General features: G+C 57.0%; 2 protein-coding genes and 1 non-coding gene across 6 annotated transcripts in view; 2 read left to right on the top strand and 1 right to left on the bottom strand.

Moving 5' to 3' along the window:
• The window catches only part of RAB26 (RAB26, member RAS oncogene family), a 31,739-nt gene extending 12,261 nt beyond the window's left edge, over positions 1–19,478 (top strand). Inside the window, exons 3-9 of the mRNA XM_075767505.1 lie at positions 11,955–11,996; positions 12,838–12,904; positions 13,302–13,354; positions 15,482–15,547; positions 15,722–15,778; positions 16,227–16,303; positions 16,589–19,478. Coding sequence (XP_075623620.1) covers positions 11,955–11,996; positions 12,838–12,904; positions 13,302–13,354; positions 15,482–15,547; positions 15,722–15,778; positions 16,227–16,303; positions 16,589–16,691 — 465 coding nt within the window. The 3' untranslated portion in view covers positions 16,692–19,478. The remainder of the gene's footprint in view (positions 1–11,954; positions 11,997–12,837; positions 12,905–13,301; positions 13,355–15,481; positions 15,548–15,721; positions 15,779–16,226; positions 16,304–16,588) is intronic.
• A 1,016-nt stretch (positions 19,479–20,494) lies between these two features.
• On the bottom strand, positions 20,495–20,585 carry LOC142604066 (small nucleolar RNA SNORD60). Its single transcript, XR_012837963.1, has one exon. It is a non-coding gene; the product is annotated as a small nucleolar RNA SNORD60 (small nucleolar RNA).
• A 400-nt stretch (positions 20,586–20,985) lies between these two features.
• Positions 20,986–23,229, top strand: part of TRAF7 (TNF receptor associated factor 7) — a 35,642-nt gene continuing 33,398 nt past the window's right edge. For 2 of the 4 annotated variants that reach the window (XM_075767346.1, XM_075767341.1), the window contains exon 1: positions 20,989–21,133. The gene's annotated coding sequence lies outside the window, so the exon portion shown is untranslated. Of the gene's footprint in view, positions 21,134–23,229 lie in introns of all 4 variants that reach the window. The other 2 variants (XM_075767344.1, XM_075767347.1) reach the window with 2 other exon arrangements.

The raw sequence follows: 23,229 nt of genomic DNA, 5'->3' as shown, positions 1-23,229 counted from the left end.
ACAGATTTTGTCTCATTTTCTGTGGTGTTTTTTTAGTATTTAATTTATTGAAAAGATGGGAGCGGTGGGAAGCCGTGCCCAGCTGCATCAATGCAGCCAAACCTCCCCGGGTTGGACCCCACGAAGCCGTCCACCTGCGGTGAGCCCGGACCTCGTCAGCTCTTGTTCAATCTGCCCGTGTCTCAGGATGTTTTCCTCCTACCCGTCGAGCCATGATGTTCCTGTGCCCAAGTGACGCTCTGGGGAAATGGAGGCTTTGGCTTTTCCAGCTTTGCTTGCGCGGGTGTCACCACGGCAACCGTGCGGCCACCTCCCCCCTCCCACCGGCAAACGCCTCATCCGACGCGCACCGTTTTATGGCGTTAGTGCGGTTATTAGCAAAACCCCACCGAGCTGCTGCCGTTTGCGATACGCGCCCACGGTGCGATGCGTGCTGGGGGGGGGCGGCAGAGGAGGAGCGGCGGGTCCTGCCCCAGCACCGATGCTGCTGCTCCTCGTTACCGATAATGAAGCTGGACCGACCTTGGCTCTCGGTACTGTTCGCGCCACGGAGAGCTGTTGGTGTCGGCACTCCTGTGCCTTTTGCTCTCGACCTTGAAACAACCCCCTGTTAATGTTTTTTCCCCCCAAAGCGAACTGCTGGAGGCATCCAGGGAGCCCCAGCCCCTCCAGGGAGCGCAGACCCCGCTGGCCAGGACCTTGCCCTCCGTTGGACGGTGATGTTGAATTTGGTTCGAATTGCCAGGGTTTGCTTCCCCCGTGCCGCTCGACGGCCGCAGGTCCCCGCCAGTGCCTCCGTGCCTTGCTGCTTCCTCTGAGCTGATGACTAAGAAAAACACAACTGCGTGGCTGGATGAATAATTCAGTCCAGCCTTGTTGCTGGGGAGTTGGTAGCGAAGACCCTGTTTGGGGACCACTTCATCGGAGGGGGCTGGTCCCTAGATGAGCATCCGTCTTGCAACAGGGATTCAATGCCCTGGGCGATGCAGGGTCTGTCCAGTCCTTTTCCAGGGTGCACAGGGAGCCCTTCCCAATGGTTCTGCAGCCAGATGGTTGGGCTTTAATTTGTTGTGGGTTTTTTTTTCCCCAGTGTTAAGCACACTCGGCTCTCGGGAGCTGCAGGGAAGCAGCTGTTTCTCCTGGGTCGTGGCTGCAGGAGGACGGCAGCGTTTCCTCTGCATGGCCGGGCACTTGCCCTCCCACCCCACCGCCTGCAAAGCCCCCGCGGGCTCACCGCTTGCAGCGTCGCCACATTTGCCGTGTGCCTCGGCGGAAATGCCGGAGGATTGTTGCTACTCTCAGCGTCAATTTTTAGAGCACGGCGCGGGTTTTGGCAGCGGCACCGGTCAGCCCACGCAGCCCCGAGCAGCGCCAGCCTTGGGGAGGGACTGGCAGCTCTGCCAGGCTGGCGGGGACGCGGCTTTCTGGGGGTGAGCTTGCCGTGCCATGTGCCTCCCCAAGGCACCAGCACAGCCCGGCTGGCTCCTCCAGGCTGGGCAGAGCAGTGGGGCAGGACTGGGAAGAGACGCCAGCGCTGTGACGGCCGTGCTGGGCTGCCCCAGGAGCAGCCACCGGTTGCATTTATTTTCTGCCGTTAACTGTATGCTCTTGGGCATTGCCGTGGGGGCTGAGGGGCCGTGGGGTGTTGTGTGGTCATGGTGTGGGTCGGCGCCCGGAGGGAGCAGGGCCGGGGCTGCGAAGCATCTCAAGCCATTGCACCGCAAGTGTGGGCTTCCTCGGGCTCCTGTGAGTCAATGCTTTCTGAAAGAAAAGCATTCCTGGGAGATCACACGTCACAGGTTTCAGATGAGTGGGCTTTACTTTTTCCTCTAAGTGCCGAGGCACACGTGGCCTGAAGCCAACCCTGAGCAGCTCAAATGGCGCTGGGTCCTCAGCCCCGTGGGCATGCTCTCCTCCCGCTCAGGGAGCCCGGCCGTGGGGAAGCCCAGCTCCTTCCCTAGACCTGCCACGGTTTGCTGACGTGGCTTGGGAAAACATGATGGGTCCAGAGCGGGGCTGGGAATCGCTTCCCAGTGCATCCTGCTGCACCGCGTTTGGGAGAAGAGCTGGCTGCGGTGCATCCCTGCGGTGCGTCCCTGCGGTGCGTCACCACGGGGCACCCCGGCAGCCCATCCCAGTGGGACATTGCCGCGACACAGGCACAGCAGCCCTGTGGCAGAACTGGGGGGGAGCTGGAGCCATAAGAGGGGTGATCCCAGCTGTCTCTGCCTGAGATGAGAGGTTTGTGTCGTGAGGAGGGGGAATAAAAGGAGGCTGTTCTCCCTCCCCGTGCCCGCCGTCGCCGCAGTAGGTGAGCGGCGCTCGGCTGAACAGCAGCGCGCACCGAGGCGCTCGTTGCTGCTGCCTCTCCTGAGGCTTTGCTGAGCCAAGAGAGCTGCAGGGATGGAAACACCTGAAACGTGCCAGCACAACGGTGCTGGAGCATGATCTGCCGTGGGGGACGAGTGCTCCCAGGCCTGAGCATTGTGCCTGCCGCTCTGCTGCAGTCTCTTTCCCGAGGGCTTTGCTGAGAAGGTACCAGCTCCTGCGGCATCGCCGTGCTCTGTGATGCAGGACGTACACCAAAATCAAAGAGCAGTGCCAGCCGTGGTCCTGTGTTCTGTGGTGCTGACAGACCTCTGACAGTGGCACCGAGAGCACTTGATTCAGTTAGGGACAAGGAGCTGAACATGGAGATCCGGGTCTCGCTGTGATGGGGGGGTGCGCCATACCCCTTTGCATCGGGGTGAGTCGCAGCTTGGCGAGGTGGCTCCCTGCAGGGCTGGGGCTCTGCAAGTAGGATTGCAGTTCAGCCTGAACTTTCTTAAATGCATTAACATGCTGCACTTATAAATGTGCATGAATTAATGTGAGAAGTGCTCGACAATGCCTAAAATAACTTTGTTCCAAGCAAGCACTAATGCACGGCAGATGTGTTTTTCTCTCCTGAATAGTACACGCATGAGGTCAAATTGCTCCCAAAAGCTCGGTGCGCTGGCAATCCTGCGGGGCCTGGCATTGCCGGGGTGTTGCCAAGGGAGAGCATCAGGGAGCGGCACAGCTTCAGGGATGACCGATTCCCCGTGGGATCAGCCCCGCAGCTTGGCACAGAGGTGGAAATCCTCTCCCGAGGACCCTGGCCGTTCCAGCCTGAGTTCTTGGCTGCAGTCGGGCTTTCCAAGGGATGTTCCTGGTGGAACAAAAAAATCAAGGCAACTGCTTGTGGGTTTTGGTTCAGTTTTATTTGCAAAAAGGGGCTTATCCTGCCAGGCTGGGGGGTCCCCTCGCTGAGTGTTTCCTAGTGGCTTTCTGTCCCGTGAACCCCACTGCTGCATGGCTGCTTTGGGACCAAACCAGTTAAACTCCTGAGCTGGGACGGGTTTTGGGCTGGAAATGAGACAGCTGCTGCAGGGCTTAAATGTGATTCCCAGGACCCTGCTCCCAGACACAACTGGACTGAGGCAAAATCACATCCCCTGTGTCTGGGGTGGCTCCCTCGGAGGGGTCGTCCCGTTTATCGTCCTTGGAGGGAGCAGAGGATAGAGTGCGTGGGGATGGGGCACACAGGCTGCCCAGGACTGGCCGCAGTCACCGAGGCTTTGAGAAGGGTGAAGCATTGGGTGCAAACCCAGGAGGCCGGTGAGCAGCGAGGCAGTGGTGCGGGGCACGGCTCTCACGGCAGGGCTGCCCAGCTCGGCTGCGGCTCCTGCTGCTCCAGCACCCTGCGGGCTGCTGTGATGGAAGCACTGGGTACCGCAGCACTTCTGACACAAGGACTGGCTTCTTTGACATAAAAACTGATGCAAGGCTTTATTTCCACCCCTGGAGCAGAGTAAACAATTCCCTGTATAACAGTAATTGATGACCCATTTTTCATTCTCATGGCATTGACAGGCGCTGTGTTTGCTGCAAATGAGAAATGATATTGCAATAAATGCTCTGTAGACATCCTTGTTCTGCTTTGCAGCACGGTATGTCCTTGATGAAGAAAATGAAGATAAATATGTTGAGTGCCACGTTACTTATTCTCAGTATTGGCACAGATCTGCGTGAGCCATCTCTGCCCCCTTTGTTTCCAAGGCTGCCTGGTTTAGAAGTAAGCTCAGATATTTTTAAAAATATCTCTTCTATTATAAAGTAGGAAAAAAAGAGACTGAAGGGGTGAGTAATGCAGCCCAGGGTGGTGGGAGAGCTGTTGCAGACTGTCCCTGGGCAGGGAGGAGGGATGCGGCCGTGGGCTCCGTCCGCTCCTGGCACCCGACCGTGTGCTGGGAGCTGCCGCAGCCTTCCTGCTGACTTTGGCTTTTTGGTGGCTCTGGTCTCTGGGACAGCTGTAGCAGATCCTACCCTGTGGATTTTTAAGGGTGGATAATCCAGTTTCCCTGACTGCCCGCATGGCTGGGGCACAGGCTTGCTCCGATGTGGTGGAGGCATCTAAAAGACTTGCACGGCCGTTCCTCCCATCTGTTGGGATGAGCCTGAGCAGCCCTGTCGGGCTTAAAAGCATCGACAGTCTGAGTCTCGCCTGCCTGTGCCTCCTTCAGGGCACCGTCCCCTTGATCATCCCCGGGGCACCAACTTGCTGGTGAGATGGAGCAGCCAGGCTGGGGAAGGAAAGAGTTACCGACCTGGTACTGCTGCACCAGTGCCAGATGGCTGCAAGACACGGCTGCCACGGGCGATGCTGAGAAGCAGAGCATGACTTTATTTTAAAATATATGATCCTAACCAGATCCTCTTACCCCTAATCTGTGTCCCTAAGACAGGATTCTCTACTTCTTGCCAGAAAAACCTTTTATGTGCAGACTGATGTGAATAGAAGATGATAAGTCACTAATTCTTCAGTGTGTCTGCTCTAACAAGAGCCTTGACTCTTATCTCCTGCAGGGCTGGCAGCCAGGGAGATGTTAATTGTGCTTTAATGTAGCATACATGGCTCTTGACAAAGACTGGTGCTGCAGACATCCCTGGGGCGTTCGCTGGGTGCGGGGAAGGGGCTGCGCCGCCCATGGAGGCGAGGGGCTCTGCAGGGCAGCACAGAGGGTCCGTGCCCACTTGGAGACCATGGGTTGGGGTGATTTATATAGGGCAGGGCTTGGGGCTTCTCCTGTTTGCCTGCAGCGTGTGGGGCAGGTTGTGCCCTGGCCAGGACCTGACGTGCAGGGGGAGACGGGACACAGTGGGGAGACCCCTCAAAGGAGGTGGTTGGGGGGGATGCAGGGTCAGCTCCAGCAGCAGAGCGGATCAGAAGCGCTGTCTGCTGCAAGGTGCTGTGCTAATCTGTTTTTTGTGGGGTCTGCTGTTGAACTGAGCAATGAGGACCGACACATTACTGTTTCTGAAAGGATCTTGGCACCGGGGATCGGTGGCTGGCTCTGGAGCGTCTCTGGCTCCAGGCAGGAGCGTGCAAGTCCTGGAGGGGAAAAAAAAAAACCAAGGCAGAAGTTTCTATTTTTAGCTGCAGAGTGCAAATGCACAGTGCTGCCGAGGAAATTAATCACCTGCCCTGGAAGATGAATGGTCAGGTTTTCTCTCTGAGCAGAAGATTTATGGGATGAGGTGGAGGGAACTGTGGCAGGGTGTCCTGGCTGCCCGGGTCTCCCCCAGGACGTGTGCCAGGGCTGCAGGGCACATTGCCGGCGGTGGCACAGCAGAGATGTGTTTGCTGCTGCTCCACAGCTGCTGAGGAGGAGGAGGATCATCGAAGATGTTTCCCAGTAGTTGGACCATCCTTCAGCGGGACTCAGCATGACTGGAGCAGGACTGCGTCCAGCCGCACCATGGCACAGCCCTGCATCCATCCTGCGTCCCTGCCCTGCTCTCCCAGCAGCTTTCCACAGGCTCCAGCGCAGCATTGGGCTGTTCCCTCCCCTCTCTTGCAGGGGATGTGCTCCTGAAACAGTTTTTTCCTAAGCTGGGGGTGGTGGGCTGGCTGGCTGCGTTCTCTGTCAAGGTGCCGCGTGGCCGAGCTGTGCTGGACGCGCTGGTGGCACGGCCGGGAGGAACGCCTGTTGCCCCGTGAACCGGTGATGGGCAGAGCAGCCCTGCCATAATGTGCTTTGAAAGCTTGCGTGAAGTCGAGATAAGAGCTCAGCGCTGCTCTTATTGCTTGGTGTCTGCTCATGGTTGCCGAAACTTAAATATTTGTTCCTGGTTACCGTTTATCTCGCTGAACAGATCTTGATTTCGGAAGTGCAGATCCTTGTGCAATATCAGCCTCCCGCTCTCTTCCCTTTTGTTACCCCCAGCAGAAATAATGGGATGATTTAAAACCAGCTGCTGCCAGGGCGGTTTCTCCAACAAAAGCTCTGGGCAGCTTTTTCCTCGGGGTTGGGTCCACTGCGCCAGCCTCAGGCACAGCCGCACTTGGGGCTCCTGCCCGCGGCTCCCCCACGGCATCGTGCCGGGCTGCTGAACCCTGGCGGGGGGGGGCGGGCAGCAGAGCCAAAACCTGCCGGGTGCTCACCCTGGGGGCCCTGGGCTCGTGCCGAGCTGCTGCCATGCTCCCCGTGCCATGCCAGGGTAGTGCACAGGCTGTACATAATGCAGAGCTGGAGAGTCGGAGAAGCTCCAGCTCCTCACCCAGAGCCTGCTCAGATGGTCTGTACCCCGAGCCAGACCCTGCTGCCGTGTCCCAGCCTCCCAGCGTGGTGTTTGGGCACCCCGTGTTGGCCGATTTGGTTGTTTCGTGAGGTTGGGGTTTTTTTCCATTTTCTCAAATGAAAATGAAATTTTCTCATTTTCAGTCTCAAATATCACCCAATTTGGCTGCTTTATTTTGAGGGATCAGGTTTTTAAAGGACTGCTTGTAGTGAGGGAGCAAAGGGGGGCTGCTCTTCCAGCCCTGACCTTGGCACAGGGCTGGGCTGTCCCTGAGCCAAGCTGCTGTGGCTGGAGAAGATGCTGAGCTGCCAGGACCAGCTTGCTGGCAGCAGCACACACGCATGTGGGAAAACTTCAGGGTTTTAATGAGTAAATTTAATGCAGTGTCCTGCTGTTTTGGGCAGATTTCCATATCGATCCTTAATCTATTTTTGCAGCCGCTTTTGGAGGTGGCATTCACTTGTCTGTCTGCTAGGGCTCCATCACAACTGCATCCCAGCTCCTCCTGGCACGGGAGCCTTTGTGCTCGTGGAGGCAGGGGCTCCCCGGGGCTTTGCCGAATGTGAATTTGGATCCGGGTCCTGCCTTGGCACGGGGCTGGGGTCACCCAGCACCCCTTAAGCCAGCTCACCCCTGCCATGCTGCTGTTTTCCTCCTGGCTTCCTAAAAATAAAGGATGCCCCAATCTCTCTCCCATTCCCCGTGCACTCCCCGGCAGCGATGGGGTCCTGGTAGCCCCCCTGGCCGCGGTTGGCGTGTGACACTGCAGCCCTAATGAAGTTTGCTGGGTGGCCGTGCTGTCAGTCCTGCAGCCCGCAGCAGAGCTGTTACTGCTGCTAATTAACTCAGCTGGTGCCCCAGCCGCCTTCGGTCGAGTTTGATGTATATTTGCTAATGCAATTTTTTCCCCTTTCCACAGGAACTCGCCCCTGGTCAGCCACAGGGGCTCTCTCCAAAATGCACTAATGACATTTGGGGGGGGCTTCTTCTTTTCCATTGTAAAAGTGGAGATGGACGGCTGGGGGCCGGACCCCCACGGGCTCTGGGAACAAACCCACTGCAGCAGAGGTGCTGGCGCAGCTGCGGCCCCCAGCAGCGGTGACAGGGACAGGGGCCTCAGTCCTTGCCAGGACCCTGCAGCCCCCAGGGTTTCGCTCTTCTCCCCCTCTCCAGGACACGACCCCAAGGGTTTGGGCAGGAGCAGGGCTGTGGGCCAGGCACAGCAGGGTCCCTCAGCGGGTCCCCAAACGCTGCCCGTCCCCTCTCCTCCTTTGGGGCTGTGCACGCCGGGCTGCAGCCGTGCCCGGGACGTGCTGTGCCACGCAGTGCCCACCCACGCAGGGGGATGCTCGGGTGGGTGGGTGTTGGTGGGTGCTGCTGGGCAGCGCCGTTTGAGCCAGGAGCCAGGGTGAGGGGTTCCCCTGGTTGGAACCTGAATGGTGTCAGCAAGCAGCTTTCCATTTGTCAGATTAATTACGAAGCGAGTTAATCCATGTATCCAATTTAATTTTTAAGGCTTTAATTAATGAGCTAACGCGTGGAAAAGTTGGGGAGCGGCAGGGTTGTGGTGCGATTGCTGACCCTGGGTTACGCTGCAGCCTTCGCCGTGTGTCTGCGGGTGGGCTGGGATGTGCCAGTCACTCCGGTGTGGTTCACCAGCACCGTGGGGACCCCGTGGACCGGGAGGGTGGCATTGCCCAAACCGCAGCCGCTGATGAGCTGACCTGAGAGCAGAGTGGGGGCACCTTGATTTGGGTGGGAGCATCGTCCATCACGGGGTGCACATTTCGGGGAGTAGCGCAGTTTCACCTTGTCACGGGCACTTTTTTCCTCCCTCCTTTCTGCCTCCAAACGGCTGCTCTCGTGCTGCCGTCGCTGGGGCGGGATCGCGCCAGGGCTGCAGCCAGCGGGGCCGTTGGTGTGTTGATAACACTGCTTTTAATTGAAGACCATCTGTACTTGGTAATTTAATTTTTTCTGCATCTGCAAGGTTCCAACTTTATTTATCTGACGTCCTGAGGATTATTTAACTCACAGGCGTCATGTTCCTCCAACAAAGGCACCCCAGGCATTCCGCTGCAGCCCCTGCTAGAAGGTATTTTAATAACATTGTCAAAGCCCCAGGAAAAAGGACACATAAAAACTGAAATTGCAAAGGGCAACAACAGAGCTGAGTTGCGGGGACAGCTTTTCTGCCCGCTTTTGCATAGCGGGTGGCCTGCTGTGAGTTTTACCCCTATTACATTAAACTGCGCAAGATTAAGAATGAACCCTGAACACCACGACCCCTCTCATTGTGATCAGGCCCGGCAGTGTATTTCATGTTTCAGTGCATTGACACACGTCATCTTTTGTCTTTGGATGCTTATTAGTCGTTAAACCCCCCAGCTGTGCCTTTGAAAGGCTGTGGGCATGGAATTGAACTGCAGCTCCTTAAAAAATAATAATAATTGGAAACTGGAAAGTCTATTAGCCATGGTATGGGGGAAGACTTGGGCATCTGGTTCACGTGGCCCCAACGGGAGCTGTTGTGTGCAGCTGGCGGCAGCCCCTGCCTTTTCCCACCCCACTCCTCCCACCTTCTTCACCCGTGTTTTGCAGCGCCCTGTGCTTGGGGGCAGGCAGGGATGCAGGCAGGAGCCGCTGCTTGAGACAGCTCCGGCTGTGTCTCCTGCCTGCAGGAGCGTCTCTGCTAATACTCATCCTGAAACGCTGCTCTGTTCCACACCGAAACCCCAGGGAATCCACTATTTTCCCCAGCCCAGTCCAGCAGCACCTAGATCCACATGCAGCCTTTAATTAGATTTAAGCATTTCCCCCTCTGAAATGTAGGTCAGTCGTAATTAGTGTGAATCCTGCTGCTGCCAGCTTTGCTTTTAATTAAGCTCCTGAAGTGGAGGTCGATGCATGAGGTGTGCAGCATCGGAGCTTCAGCTTTTTCGGCTGCTCACCAGATGCTTTGTGGTCGTTTCGGCTCGGCTGGTCCATGCTCAGGGCCGGGGCTGTGTTCTCCCTTCTCCTGCCGGCTGGTCACCTTTGGAGCACGGCCACGCTGGGGATGTGGCTGCATCCCTGGGCACAGCCATCCCTCAGCACACACTGTCCTCTGAGCTGGAGGTGCTGGTGCGGCCGTGGAGCTGCGCGGGGAAGGGCACTTGTTTAGTGCAGGTTTTAACGTGAAGCTCCTGTTGTCATCGTCCCTTGTCATCATCAGCTGGGCACTCCGGGATCAGCAGGGACACGCAGAGTGTTTTTCTGCCTCTCCAGGTCCCGGCACGGCATCCCTGGCGCGGTCCCTGGCAGGTGGCATCGGCAGCTGGTTGCCACCGACTGGGGACGGTGTTTGGACGAGCACCGTGCTGGTGCGGAGCCCAGGGCTCCCAGCCCCTCCACCTTGTGGGGCTCTGGTGCGGCACTGGGACCTGTGGTAGGACCCAGGGTTTTCGGACAGCAAACTGAGCATAGAGACTGGATCTTCTGCAGAAGGTAAATCTGCTCTGTCTCACCCACAAAACAGGTGCCTGTCAGCGTGGTTCTCCATCCGCTGGGAACGACGGCAAAGGCGCAGGTCCTCTGGTCGGGTTTTCTCAGCGCTGTTTGCTGTGGCGCGTTTCCACCCCGGGACAGCTCGCCTGGCACGGCCACACTCACCTGGGAGCCGGCGTGCAGAGATGCCGGGGGCTGGGGAGCACGTCACGGCAGTGGGGACCCTCAGTTTTAAGCACTTCAGGCCTTCAGCAGCCCTGGTTTCGTGTCCTGGGGAAAGCCGCGGCTCCGTGCTCGGGGCACGGCGAGCCAGTCCTGAGCCCCCGACCGGTTCCCCGAGCGCTTTTTGGCTCCCCCACGCCGCAGCCTGGCTGCCTATTTTTACTGCTCCTGGGCTGTGAATCACTCCGCTCCCTCGTCTCGGTTGCTGCCTTTGAAGGTATTTATAAACCACGATCATCTCCCCTGTGCCTGCTTTAGCAGACTGTGTAAATTTAGAGCTCTGGCTCACTCCTGCCCTCTCCTCCTTGTCCGTATCCTTGCTGTTCGGTGAGCATAGATGTGCAGGACTGAGATGCTCTCTCTACCCTAATTAAAAACATCAAAACAGAAATGAAGAGCCCCACTGCTGCTGTCCTGGCAGGGTGATGCTGGCACTGGCATCCTGAGGAGCCGAGCGGTGTGGGATGTGCAGGGATGGCCCTTGGCACGTGTGTGCTGCTGTTTACCTGGGAGGGTTTTGGTGGCACCGGAGCTGGTGGCGTGTCCGGTGCTGAGGGGTGAGCTGGGGCAGAGCCCCTGTTCCTGCCGGTCGGTGTCGGGGAAGGTGAGGAGCGGGGCTGAGCCAGCAGAGCCCGGCCGGGGTCAGGGCAGCCCTGGCCATCCCACGGCTGTGTGTCTGGAGCGGGGAGACCACCCCGTGCCTGCTCCAGGGAAAAGGGATTTAAATTGGGCATCACTGGAGCAGTGAACAGCTGCCCCATCCTGCCGGTGCACAGTTCCCTGGCTGTGTTTTCATCACGTCCTGCTGATTACCGTGCTAATTTCTGTGGATCGAGCAGGCAAATTAATCTCTTCTCTTCTTCTTCCCCTGGGACCGCTGGATCATTAGGATTGAGTTTTGTTAAAACTTATGAGAGCCTGGTGTAGCTCACCGGGCCGGCAATCGCTTTGGGATGCGGTCAGGATCCATCCCCTGCCCTCGCTGGCCGGCACAGCCGCCCGGAGGGGCACCGATGGGCTCCCCCCGCAGCCCCACACTGCTCCCGGATCTGCCGGGGCGTTACCTGGGCGGTCACAGAAAGTTTCTTGTTGGCTTTGGGGAAAACCCCAAGGGGCAGGGTGGAGGGGCACTGCCCCCTCTCCTCCTCCTTCCCACATTCGCTGCTAAAAACCAAACAGGAAAAAAACCCCAACCACCAAACGTGAGCTCACTGGGAGAAAAATGGGTACAAACAGCAGGAAAAGGAGTTATTTTTAAGTTGCTAACTGAATATGGAGTAGTTGGCTGTGTCTTTTGAAGGCCATTAAGATGGGATGCTGGCGCTCATTAATTTATTGCCAGAGGTCTTCTAGCCCAAGCCGCACACCGCACTAAATCAGCCTTGCAGACGCGAGGATTTAACTATCCAAATAGATGTAGCTTGCGGCAGATGCAGGGAACGATCTTCTGGCTGGGCCATGGTGCAAGTGGCTCCAACAGGCTCTGGGACCAATGTAAGCGAGTTTAAAAAGTGGGGAGAGGAGATCAGCCCGAGGGCTGGGGGGGAAACGCGGCTGGGGGGCTGGGGTGCACGTATCTCCCCAGGGTCCTCAGCATCCTGCAGTCGTGCTCGCCCATCATTGCCCTTTCTCTTCTCTTTCAGAATAAGGTGCTGACGGTGGATGGGGTGAAGGTGAAGCTGCAGGTACGTCCCCATGGCCCTGGTAGCAGCTCCCTCACTCCACCTGGGGCATTCAGGGCTGGGAGCACCCCAGAAGCAGGACCCCCGTCTCCATCCTTTGCCGTTTTGTCTCCTCCTCCAGGACAGCCTTACAAGCCCTTTCGGCCGCCCCGTCCCCTTGGTGGGAGCCTGCTCAAGGCGGGGGGCTGTTCTGGCCATGGTGATCCCCGTCCCAGCCTCCCTGTTGGCAACTGCAGCTGGAGGCGGTGGCACCGGAGCAGTCTGTGGGGTTTTCTCCAGGCAGCTCCTGCTTTGGGAGAGCCAGAGGACGGTGAGAGGGACGGAGACCCTCCGAAGGGATCCACATCCCCTGGCTCAGCCTGCATCCAGCCCACGAACACGTGGGAGATTTTGTGTCCCCCACAGCCAGAGCCGTGCTGCCCCCCCGAGACCCAACCATTTCTCTGACCCCTTTTCCAGGAGCTCAGTAACAACATTAGCGCTGATCTTCCCCCGACAGCAGCATGGCACTCTGCAAACGTATCGCTGCATTAAAAACTGATAAATTAAATTAGCGGGTCCCCACGCATCCATCTGCTGGATGGATTTGCCGATTAAGGGACGCGTCGAGAGCCCTTTGCCACGCACCATCGTCTCCACAGGCTGAGGAGCGGGGAGGTGCTGCTTCAATATTTATTGCACTTGTCATTTTTCCTATTACTGCCCCTAGAAGCAAAAGGCCGAAGAAGCTTCTGGGGGTTGCACCGTGCTGTTTGGTTTGGTGTTGGTTTTGGTGCCGGGTGGGTCCCTCAGCCCGCGCATTGGCAGGTCATGGCTGACCCCTCTGCTCCCGTCTGCCTTCCAGATCTGGGATACGGCCGGGCAGGAGCGCTTCCGCAGCGTCACCCACGCCTACTACCGGGACGCCCACGGTAAGCACGGCCGCCTCTGCTTCCCGGGGGGGGAGCACCCTCCCTCCGGCTCTTCGGGACCCTGGGCTGTGACTCCAGGCCAGGTGAGTCGGGAATCCCCGGGGCGGTTTCCCTGTAGGAAGCAGCCGCCAAGGATGGAGGAGCCTCTGCCTGTCGAGGTGCAAACACCGTGTGTCTAGGGCATTGTCCGTAGTGGATTAAAGCGTGTTGCTTTGTATTTTACAGCAGGGACCTCAGCGGTGCTTTAACGCCGTGTCCCCAGGCGCGACCGGCAGCGGGGGGCACACGCTGCCTCGGGGAACGGTGCAGAGCAAGCTCTGAGCTGTGGGCTCTGCTTGGCCGTGCCTCTGCCCAGCACCACGGCACCAGCATTAATGCTCCGTCCCTCTCTCCGCAGCCCTGCTCCTGCTCTACGATGTCACCAACAAAGCGTCGTTTGACAACATCCAGGTCTGTCCCTCGCGTGTGATGGGCTGGGTCGCGGTTGCGGATCGGCCCTGGGGAGGGGGTATGTGCTGCCGGAGATGCATGTTCGTGGTGTGAACCAGGATTGTTTCCAGAAGGGCTGTGGTTGATGCTAAGCACCTGTCTGATGGCAGGTCTGCCTACGAGGACACCAGAGGACACACAGAGAAGTTTTTCGCTTTCATAGTAAATAAAAGGGCTGACGGATTCACTTCACTGGCAAATTTACACTGTGTGTAACCCTAGTACCGGCTGGAGAACTTGCTCCGGTAAATGAGTGCAGGCAGCTTTACCAAGCGAGGTGCTTCCTCGTCTTCCTCTGCACCTTCAGGTCCCGACAGGTCAGGCTTGGGGGGCCACGTTGCCTCCCCCCACCTTAGTGCCAAACCCAGGCAGGGGAGAGGGTCGCATCCTGCTGCACGCTCCTCGCCCCCAGCAGACCTGCCCTTCCTGCCGGTTTTTGTGGGGGTCCCTTGTGCCGCCCAAGTCTGCCCCCTCCCTGCAGACCCGGCCCCCGGGCTGACCCTGAGCCCCGGTGTGGGTGTTTCAGGGGTGCTGGGGAGCAGTGTTGGAGCAGAGGGTTCCCTTAAATCTGCTAGAGAGGGGGAGAGCAAACGCTGCCCGTGGGCATGTCACTGTGTGGCGGGGAAGGAGGACCTGGCCTCAGCGTGTACCCCCCTCACCCCGCTGGACCCGTGGAGCTGCTGGGGGCCGCCTACGCCAGCGCCGGCAGAGCGTGCTGCTAGCCCCGGGAGCAATTAGCCCTGGACGAACAGGATGTAATTGCTCGTGTCCCGGACACAGAGTACACCGTGTGCGTCTGCAGCGAGCAGGCTGTGCACCAGCAAAAACACCCTGTTTAACAGCACGGGAGGGGCCGTGCCAGCATTAACACCTCGGTGTGGGGAGCAGGGGGCCGTGATCTGCCGGGGCCGTGATCTGCCATGGCCGCTCCTGGGGGCAAGGAATGCGTGCCCAGAGTGAGTGCGAGGTGCTGGAAAGAGGGATGGAGGGGGAAGAGTGCCAGAAGGGAGCCAAGGGGGGTTGTCAGGAGTGACCCAGTGTCCCTTGGACCAACCCATCCATTGAGCTGAGCGCCCTGAGCCCAGCCGGGGTGCGATGGGGTCCTGGGGCTTTTTCCGTGTGCATTGGGCTCCTGCTTCAATCCCGAACCATCCCTCACTTTCCTAGCCAGCTGGTGGTTGATGCAGGATGCTGCTGGGTGAGGAGCGGTGGTGGAGCAGGGATCACCCAGCACTTGCCATGAGCCCAGCGTCAGTGCTCAGAGCCAGGGCATGGGCTGCAGCAGCACTGCCCGCCTGGGAGGCAGCAAGCAGCCGCTCGCACCGCAGGGTCAGGGATTACAGGGAATTAGGGCAGGTTTGATTAGATTAGGCTGGATTAGAGGGCAGGGAAGCCACCCCGTGGCTTGGGGAGACAGATTCAGCCGCCTGCCGAGACAAGTGTGCTCAGCACAGGGGCAGCATGTGCAGGACACAGGCATGAGGCACGTCCCAGAGCAAACCCTCAGCCTTTTCCTCCAAAAGGAGGTCTAGTCTTAGTGTCCCAACTGAGGGGGAATTCGGGTTAAATTCCTGTAAGCGCCTGTGGTCAGATGGAGCGGGCCGCAGGGCTGAAAGGCTGCCGTTACCCTTGAGAACAGGGGCTTGGTCAGCAGTCGAAGCAGGGTGCCAGGCTTGCTCGGCAAAGCAGGTTCCCCAGGGCTCAGTGGCATCCCAGGACACCCCCTCATCTGCAGGGCTCTCTGGGAAAGGGTGTCCTCGGGGCCGAGTCACTGGCTGCTGGCTGGCTTCTCCTGCCGAACCACAAGGAAGGAGGCTGCTCCTCTCCCGGGGTGCTGCTGAATCACAGGGGATCTGTGGGACCAGCTGCTTCCTGCGTGCCGCTCCCACCCTGCACAGACGAGTTTCTGAGCTGGGCTTTTTGTTTGGCATCTAATCCCCAGCCACCCCTCCCTGTGTCCATGTAACGCCCCCCAGCATTGCTCGGGGACGGTAGCGTTTCCCATGGGGGGTGCCCTGTCCCCAGGACCGGGGCAGTCCCGCATCTTCCCCCTCCCGTTAACCCCTCTCTCTGGCTGTCTCTCCCCAGGCTTGGCTGACAGAGATTCATGAATACGCGCAGCAAGACGTGGTCCTCATGTTACTGGGAAACAAGGTGAGCCCGGCCCCACGGCTTTGCCAGAGCCTCCTCTTCCTCCCCTGACGGTCCCATGATGGAGCTGCGCTGCAGCCGTGGGCAGGGGAGCCTGGGAGGGCGTTGGGGGATGTGGGGCTTGTCTACTGACCTTCCAAATCATCCCAAATTACTCTTCGATGTTACTGTTGGCAGGTGGATTCGGCCCAGGACAGAGTGGTGAAAAGGGAAGATGGAGAAAAATTAGCCAAGGTACGTGAGGTGTCCGTCTGCTGCAGCGGAATCGGTTGTTGCGTGCTCTGACGAGGGATGTGCAAGTAGAACAACTTGTAATTGATGATGTACACCAGTGGGATGGTTAACTGGAGACCAGTCTGACCAAAAATACGTCTGGGAGCACTTTGCTTTTCTTCCCTTGTCTTGCTTTCCTCTTCCTGCTCATCTGCTCTTCTTCCTCTAAGCTTCCACTAACATTTTTCGCTTCTTTGACCTCAGAAATTATTTCTGAAGAAGTGTAAGGAACACCTGAGCTGTGACCCCTCACTCAGCTTTTCCTGCCCACCGCGGCAGAGCCCCTCTGCCAGGGCAGCTCCTTCGGCAGGCACCGATGTCGGCCAGGGCTCAGCGCAAGCCGGGAGCTCCCGAGCCCCCGGGGACACCCTGGGTGACATTTCTGACACTGGTGTGTCTTGTCCCACAGGAGTACGGTGTGCCCTTTATGGAGACCAGCGCAAAAAGTGGCCTCAATGTTGAATTAGCGTTCACAGCCATTGCAAAGTAAGTGACTAGTGCTGCGGCCGTGCTGGGCATCTCTCCCGCGGTGGGGGTAGCAGTCTTCGAGATAAAGGCTGGCACTGTCACCCCTCTTTCCATTCCCGGGGCTCCCACCTTCAGCTCTTGTGCTGGCAGATACTTGCCCATCTCATATAAGATACAAAATGTCTCATGGAGGGGAGCTTTAGCAAACCATCTAGACCAAGTCCAGTTCAACTGAGCTGGGCCAGGCAGCTTAGAAGCAGGCGGCGCAGGCAGAAAAGTAACGTGCTTTCCCCCTTCCCGCAGGGAACTGAAGCACAGGTCCATGAAGCTGCCCAACGAGCCCAAATTCAAGCTCCACGACTACGTGAAGAAGGAAGTGAGAGGCTCGGGCTGCTGCAGGTCCTAATGCGCTCGGTGATTTGTACAGAGACTCGTGCCAAGTGTTTGTGCGCCGCGCTCTCTCCTCGTGGACAGTGTGTGCATGTCTGTCTGTCGTGTCTGTATCTGCCTGAAAGGTGAGCTGAGACGTGGGGAATGGAAGCAGCAGCAGAAAAAGCTCTCTCGGCCGGGGCAGACGCTGGCCGTGTTGCAGCCAGGTGCTGCTCCCCGAGCCCCTGTCGCATCCATCCGCACTGCGAGCCCTCCGGATTCCCTCTCCGCTCGCTCCCGCTTCCCACGCAGGTGGGAGGGGGGCATTCAGGAAGGGACTGGGGTGGGCTGGGGTCTCGCCATTGCTCCTTCGGCAGACCTGGCTGCCTCTACCCGTTCAGCAGCAGCCAGGAGCGTTATGAGGCTTCCTTAATGTTAGTAGGAATTGTGACGTGACCAAGGGGAACGAGCGAACGCCTTCTCCCCATCAACATCTGGGTAGGAAAAAGTCCCAAATTCCCTTTCCTTTCCCCACACACCTGGAATTCAGCTGTTCAGAGCCCTGGCCCAGGGCACACAGGAAAGACTTGTTTTCGAGGCAACCAGTTTTGTAGTTGCTTACTTAGGTCTGTTCATCTTTCATGTGGTGTAACACACCTCCTCGATGAAGGCTTCTCCTCTTCCCTGCAGAAAAGAGCTTAGCTGTCTGAGTAAGCTGCTGCTAACCTATCTGTTGTACAAAGATTCCTGAATGTTTTATCTGTTTGGTAAAGGCTTTGGTTCTCTTACTACTGCTGTTTCTAGTACTTTAATTGAGAAGAAATCTAATGTACTGCAGCTTATTCTAAATACCTTCATGTAAGTGTGATAGCGTTTTTAGACTGCAACAATGCTTTGATATCTTCAAAGTTCTCTTGGGACAGCTCTTTCTGTTAACTGAAGAAAGCTGGAGGGATGCTGTAGGCATTGATTTCACAGGTTTCAGACTCTTCTGCCAGCTCTCTTCAGTGGGACTCCTCACCCCTTTAGTCTGTGTCAGGCATTTGGCTTTTTTTTTTTTTTAATCTTTTTTAAAGCAGCACCTCTAAGTACAAATTTGAATTTGGATGAAGTGTTTGGCCTTTGGCAATTTTCTTCTTTGAAAATTCCACATGCGCGACACCAGGTGCCCCCTGCACTGAACCTCCCCGCGCTGCCCTAAACAGACCATTTTAAGTAAAATAACCCATCCTTCGCTCTCCAGCCGCCAGCCGAGCACCAGCGCTCTCAGCAGTCAGTTCAGACGCCGCTGCCCCTTGTTTCGCTCGGGCTGTAGCTCCAGCGCTGCATTCCTGACTTGCACAAAGACCCTCTGCAGCCACTGCGTGTGGTTCAGGCAGACAGGGACTCCACGGAGCTACGCTCCTCAGTAAAATGAGCAGCTACTGCTTGAAGTGGATCCAGCACAATAACAGTATGAAAAAAGGATGTTAAAATAAACCTGCTGCAAACAGAGCATTTTTTTTTTCCTAAATAGCTTTTTAGGGAGAAACAAGTCTTTCAACTGCCTGTTTTAAAATTTATTTAAATTTATTGAAAAGCCATTCCTGCAGGAATATTTGCAGCACACAGCCAGGAGCAGACCCCTGCTGCAAGTACCGCGGAGCAGGCAGGCGGCGGCAGCAAGCGGGGCTGTGGGGGAACAGCAGTCAGGACCCCCCATGTCCCACCTCAGCAGCAGCACTCCCCACAGATCCATGGGGATGGCCAGCACTGGCACAGATGCTCCCACCAGAGCAGCAGCCATCCATTCCTCAGCCGAGGCTTTCTCTGAAATAACTGGAATGAGACTCTTCACCTGCTCTAGAAGGTGGCAATGTCTGCTACAAGTCCTCTCATTTGCAAGTAGTGACAGAACACGGGGAAGGCTCTGAAAGTGGCTCGGGCACTGTTAAGTGCACAAGAATCTGTAAAACTCGCTATTTCACGCTGCTTTGGTGAGCTTCGCTGTGCTCCTGTGGCTGCTGCTTGTCCAGTGTCTCCTACATGAAGCTGCTTATCTCACAGCCACCTCCATTCTCATCCTGGGCTGTGTAGCACACGCTTGCTAGCTGCAGTGAAGAAAAAAAAAAAAAGGGAGTGGGATTTTCTCTAGTCCTGAGCTTGCCAAGTACCAGTATTTTGGTATCCCAGCTGTGCCCTGGGCACTGTGTTTTCTCAGCCTGGCCTTGGCCGTGCAGCACCAGCCCCTGTCCTGAGGTGCCCATCGTTGCACGGACACACTACCCCAGAAGCTAGAGTCTCCCAGAGGCCAAAAATAAGCAGCAGTATTCTTAATGCTCCCATCAGGTTGCTGCCTTCTCTCTTCCTTACAGGGCAGGAGAGCCTTGCATCTTGCCATCTTGAAGAAAAAGCTTACAACTCAACTTACTTCAGTGTGGAACCAAAACAAATTTAAAAAAATGATTCAATTAAGGAATATGTAAATAGTACCATTCAGAGTACTTTACACCTGTTGGGAGCTAACAACTGCAGCAGAGACATCACAACTGCGTTTAGGTCTAGTACCACAAACTTTAAGCCAGATTCAACCCCCATCTCTCCCAGTCACAAGTTCACTCTATACAACTGGTCTCCCAGCGCCTGTACATTGACCTTCCTTAAAGCTCTTCCTCAGACGGTTACTTGGCATCTTCTTACATGGGCCTTTACTGCCACCAAGCGATGAGGAATTGTTCGGTGCATTCAAACAAGCCAGAGGACTCAGCATTACATGCAACTTCTCATTTTTGCCGCTTGTTTACAGCTTTTGTTTCATTCCTGTTAATAAATTTTTTTAATAATCTTTGTGGCTACAATGGTATTTTGGTTAACACACCTGCAGTGTTTAATCTTTCAAATAGTTCAGCTCATGCTTAAACCCACCTAGATCCTTCCATCACCAGCACATGGTCAGGTGCTCCAATGCAACCAGTATGAATCAAAGAGAGCTGGGCTAAGCTGCACCACATGTTTTAAGGGGCTCTGATCCCCTTCAAAGTATATATTAATAGTAGAAATGGTCTGCTGGGTGCCCAAATGTAAAGTTTAAAGTTGGTCTGTGGTTTTACATTCCACCCATTAGATTTGTGAAAAACAGAAGCAAAAGCAAACCAAGTCTTTTGAAAACTTTATTAAAAATTTTCAAGTAGTCATCTACACAATCTAGCACTGAAATTCATACATATGGCGAGAACTGCCACCTGTGAATCCCTTCAGTTACCCACACTACTTCAGGCAGCTCTGCAGCTGCTTCTTTGTGCTTTAAAAGCTGCCTTGACTCCCAAGTTGTACAGCATGAGAAACAGCAGCGTCCGCAGAAGAGCACGTCTGTTAGCCGTACCGGGAGCTGCATCGCTTGCTCTGCTCCAGAGCTTGCGGCTCACACGATGCCTCCAATAGCGGCTCTGCAAGGCACGAAGTAAGTGCCCCAGCCCCCGTTTCACCCGCCTGAAGCCCACCCTGCTTTCCCCAGGGCTGTAGATCCCAGCAGCAGCTTACGGGGATGCATGGTACGCTAAAAACAAGCGACACTTTATTTTACTTCCCTGAAAGCCCGCGCGTAGGCCGCGCTGCCTGCCCAGGCAGCCACCCGGCAGGCAGGGCCAGCGGGCGGGCACGGAGGGTGCCGGTGCCCGGCCCACACCACCCAGGCCCCCAGGAAAGCCACTCGCCGCCAGGCTCCTACGTGGCCGTTCATCGCCCCCGCCTCGCCGCCCCTCGGGCCGCCGCGATCCGGTTCCCGCCAGCCCCTGAGGAGAGAGAAAGCAGAACGGTGAGAGCGGGACGCCCCACCCCGCCCGGCCCCGCCGCGGCTCCCTCGGGCCTCAGCCGTGGACGGTCAGCAGGGGCCGCGGCCGCCCGCCGCCCTCAGACGAGGTGTCAGAAAGGTAGATAGAGATCATCACCGGCCCGCCGCCATTAACAGCCCGGCGGCCCCCGCTCCGCCTCACCTGCTGGCTGGAAAGACCGACCGCGTGCCCCAGCTGCAGACTTTATAACTCCCCCGCGTCGCTATTGGTCAGACTGCCTGCGAAAACGGCCAATCGCGAGCGGTTGGCGTGATCGCCCTCCCGCCTCTCCCAGCGCTCATTGGTTGCTGTCCTTCCTCCCTCCAATGGCGCCGCGCGGCGCAGCGTGGCCCGAGGCGGTGGTCTGCTGCCGTGTGATTGGCCCCTGGAGGAGGCCGAGCCAGGCCAGTAGTAACAGTGGTTGTAGTATAGAGTGACTGGGGAAGCGCCAATCAGCGCTGGGCCCTGAGGGCTGCTGGGAACTGTAGTCCTAACGTCACGGAGGCGCGGCGAGGAGCGGGCGGAAGGCAGCGCGCCGGACTACAAGTCCCGAGGAGCGCGGGGCGTAGGGCTTCCGGCCCGGGCGGCAGCTGAGCCGCTAGACGAGGGGGGAGCAGGCCCAGGGTCGCGATGTGCCGGGGCCGGGCGCCGGCGCTCTGGCCGCTGCCAGGTACGAGAGGGGCCGGGCCGGGTTGGGCTGAGGGGAGCCCCCCCCCCCGGCTGAGGGGAGCCGGCCGGGCGCGGGGCTCTGTGAGGGAAAGGGCTGGGCGATGGGGACGGTGAGGGCCGGGGGCTCCCCGCGGAGGGGCTGCGCGGCGGCCCGGGCGGGCGGCCCCGCTCTGGAGAGGTGCCTGCGGCGGCTGCCCCGGGCGCTGCAGGGCTGCTCGGTGCGGCTCCGGGGGCTGCCGAGCACCGCCTCGTCTTCTGCCGCCCCGTTCCCTTCCCTTGCGCGGTCTGTTGGTCGGTTTTTAAACTCTGTGCAGGTGCCGGCGTGATTTCAGGTGCGCAGAGGAGGTCGTGCATCACCTCCTGCGTTGTTCGGTCCTCGGTGAATCCTGTCCGTGTCTTGCGTTCTTTGCCCCGGCCGCCTTCCCTTTGCTGTTTGGCATACCTCATTGCGGGGCATGCTTAGTTTTGTCTTTTTGTGCTCCATTACTTGTGTGACTTGTGGCACGTGTTGCTGATGGTTCTCCCTTGATCTCCCAGTAACCTCATTTCCTTATGCTTTGCTTTCACGATTTACGCAATATGGGATATTTGGTGGTAGATCTCCATAACTGCCCCAAGACAATTGCACATCTCAGGGGAGGCAGTGAAACTGCGCTATCATCTTCTCATTTGGAACATGCTGTTTAGTTCTGCCTGATTCTACTGCCAGCTTGCAGCTGCTGCTCCTCTGACAGACTCGCTGTCAAATGCTTTTCTCCTGTTTGATCCGTGACTGTAACCTGATGATCCTGTTGCGTTGCACGAAATCCAGAAGTGAGGACCTTCTTTTGGTCCAGCTTGCTTTTGTGCTATGTTGGTATCAAAGACAATGGCTCAGGCTCTGCTGGGGGCCAATGAGTGTGAGAAGAAAGCTGGTACATAAGTTAGCCAGGTTTAATATGTATGTCGCAAGCCAGGTTCACGCTATTGTACCCTCTGGGGAGTAACTGTGTTGTGAAGAACTCTGGCCTAGCAGTTACTGTTTCAACTTTAACAATGTTGCCAAACACTTTGTTTCTCAATCCCAGCACTTTAATTTTGCCTCCCTGTGCGTTTTCACCCCAGTGATGTATTCTTTTCAGTCTGTCCCAAGCAGTTAGCGTTCCTTTTAAATAGCTGTTGCATTTTGGCTTCGAGCGTTTCTCTGACAGTGACTCTTGCTTGCAGCCACAATGACATTTGTTAGGTTTGCAGGGAGAGGTCTGTGTGAGTGAAGGACGGTTCCAGAAAGCCCTTGCTGAGGGAAAGTGGCATGAGAAGGTCAACCACTTCCATAACAGCCTTTACTCAGCTCCCTGGGAGCTGTGCGAGGAGAGGAGGTGGCTCACAGAAAGCGTGTTGTGATGAAGATAACCCAGTGCACCACCAAAAACTGAGGCTGCATTGTGTCGAGTGCTGTACAGGCATCTATTAGCCACGAGAGCTGGCTGTTGCCATTGACAAGGGGCAAGGGAATGGATAGTGCTGTCCTCATTGCACGCCTGGGGAGTGAGAGATCAAAGAGTTTGGGGATTTCCTAAGTGTCGTGCAGGAAACTGTAAGAGCACGGAACTGCCTGCAGTCTGTTGGGTCCTCTTCCAAGTCCTGGGACCCCCTGGGCATTGCTGTCTCAAGTAAGGCTGAGAAGGGAGGGGGTAAATCCAGCCAGAAGGTTCCAGCTTTGTGGGTTGGTTTGCTGCAGTGCACAGCAGCAGATCACTTGCAGGTGAAACTGCCCGGAAAAAAGGAATGTTTCGTGATGAGGGAGGTTAAATTTTACCAAGCGGCAGTGAGCAACCTAAGCCGAACTGGAGTGACCAGAACATTTAGTCAGGGAATGCAGGTACCTTCATTGGTAACACCCAAACATGGATTTTCATGATGTTGCTTGAACCCAACGAACAAAAACCCAAATCCATAGTTTTCAGGCTGTTTGGTTCCCTGGCCCAAGGGATGGCATGGCGACACCAGCCACTCTGCAGTGTGAGAGTGGTGGGGCTGGGCCCACAGCTGCCCTTTCCTGTGGCAGCACAGCCTTAGATGACCTTAAGCCACTTGTGAAGCACCACAGGTAAGTTT

The sequence above is a fragment of the Balearica regulorum genome, chromosome 15 (genome assembly GCF_011004875.1).
Source record: "Balearica regulorum gibbericeps isolate bBalReg1 chromosome 15, bBalReg1.pri, whole genome shotgun sequence".
NCBI lineage: Eukaryota > Metazoa > Chordata > Aves > Gruiformes > Gruidae > Balearica > Balearica regulorum.
Note: the sequence above shows the minus strand (reverse complement) of the source record. Positions and strands in the feature narration are given on the sequence as shown.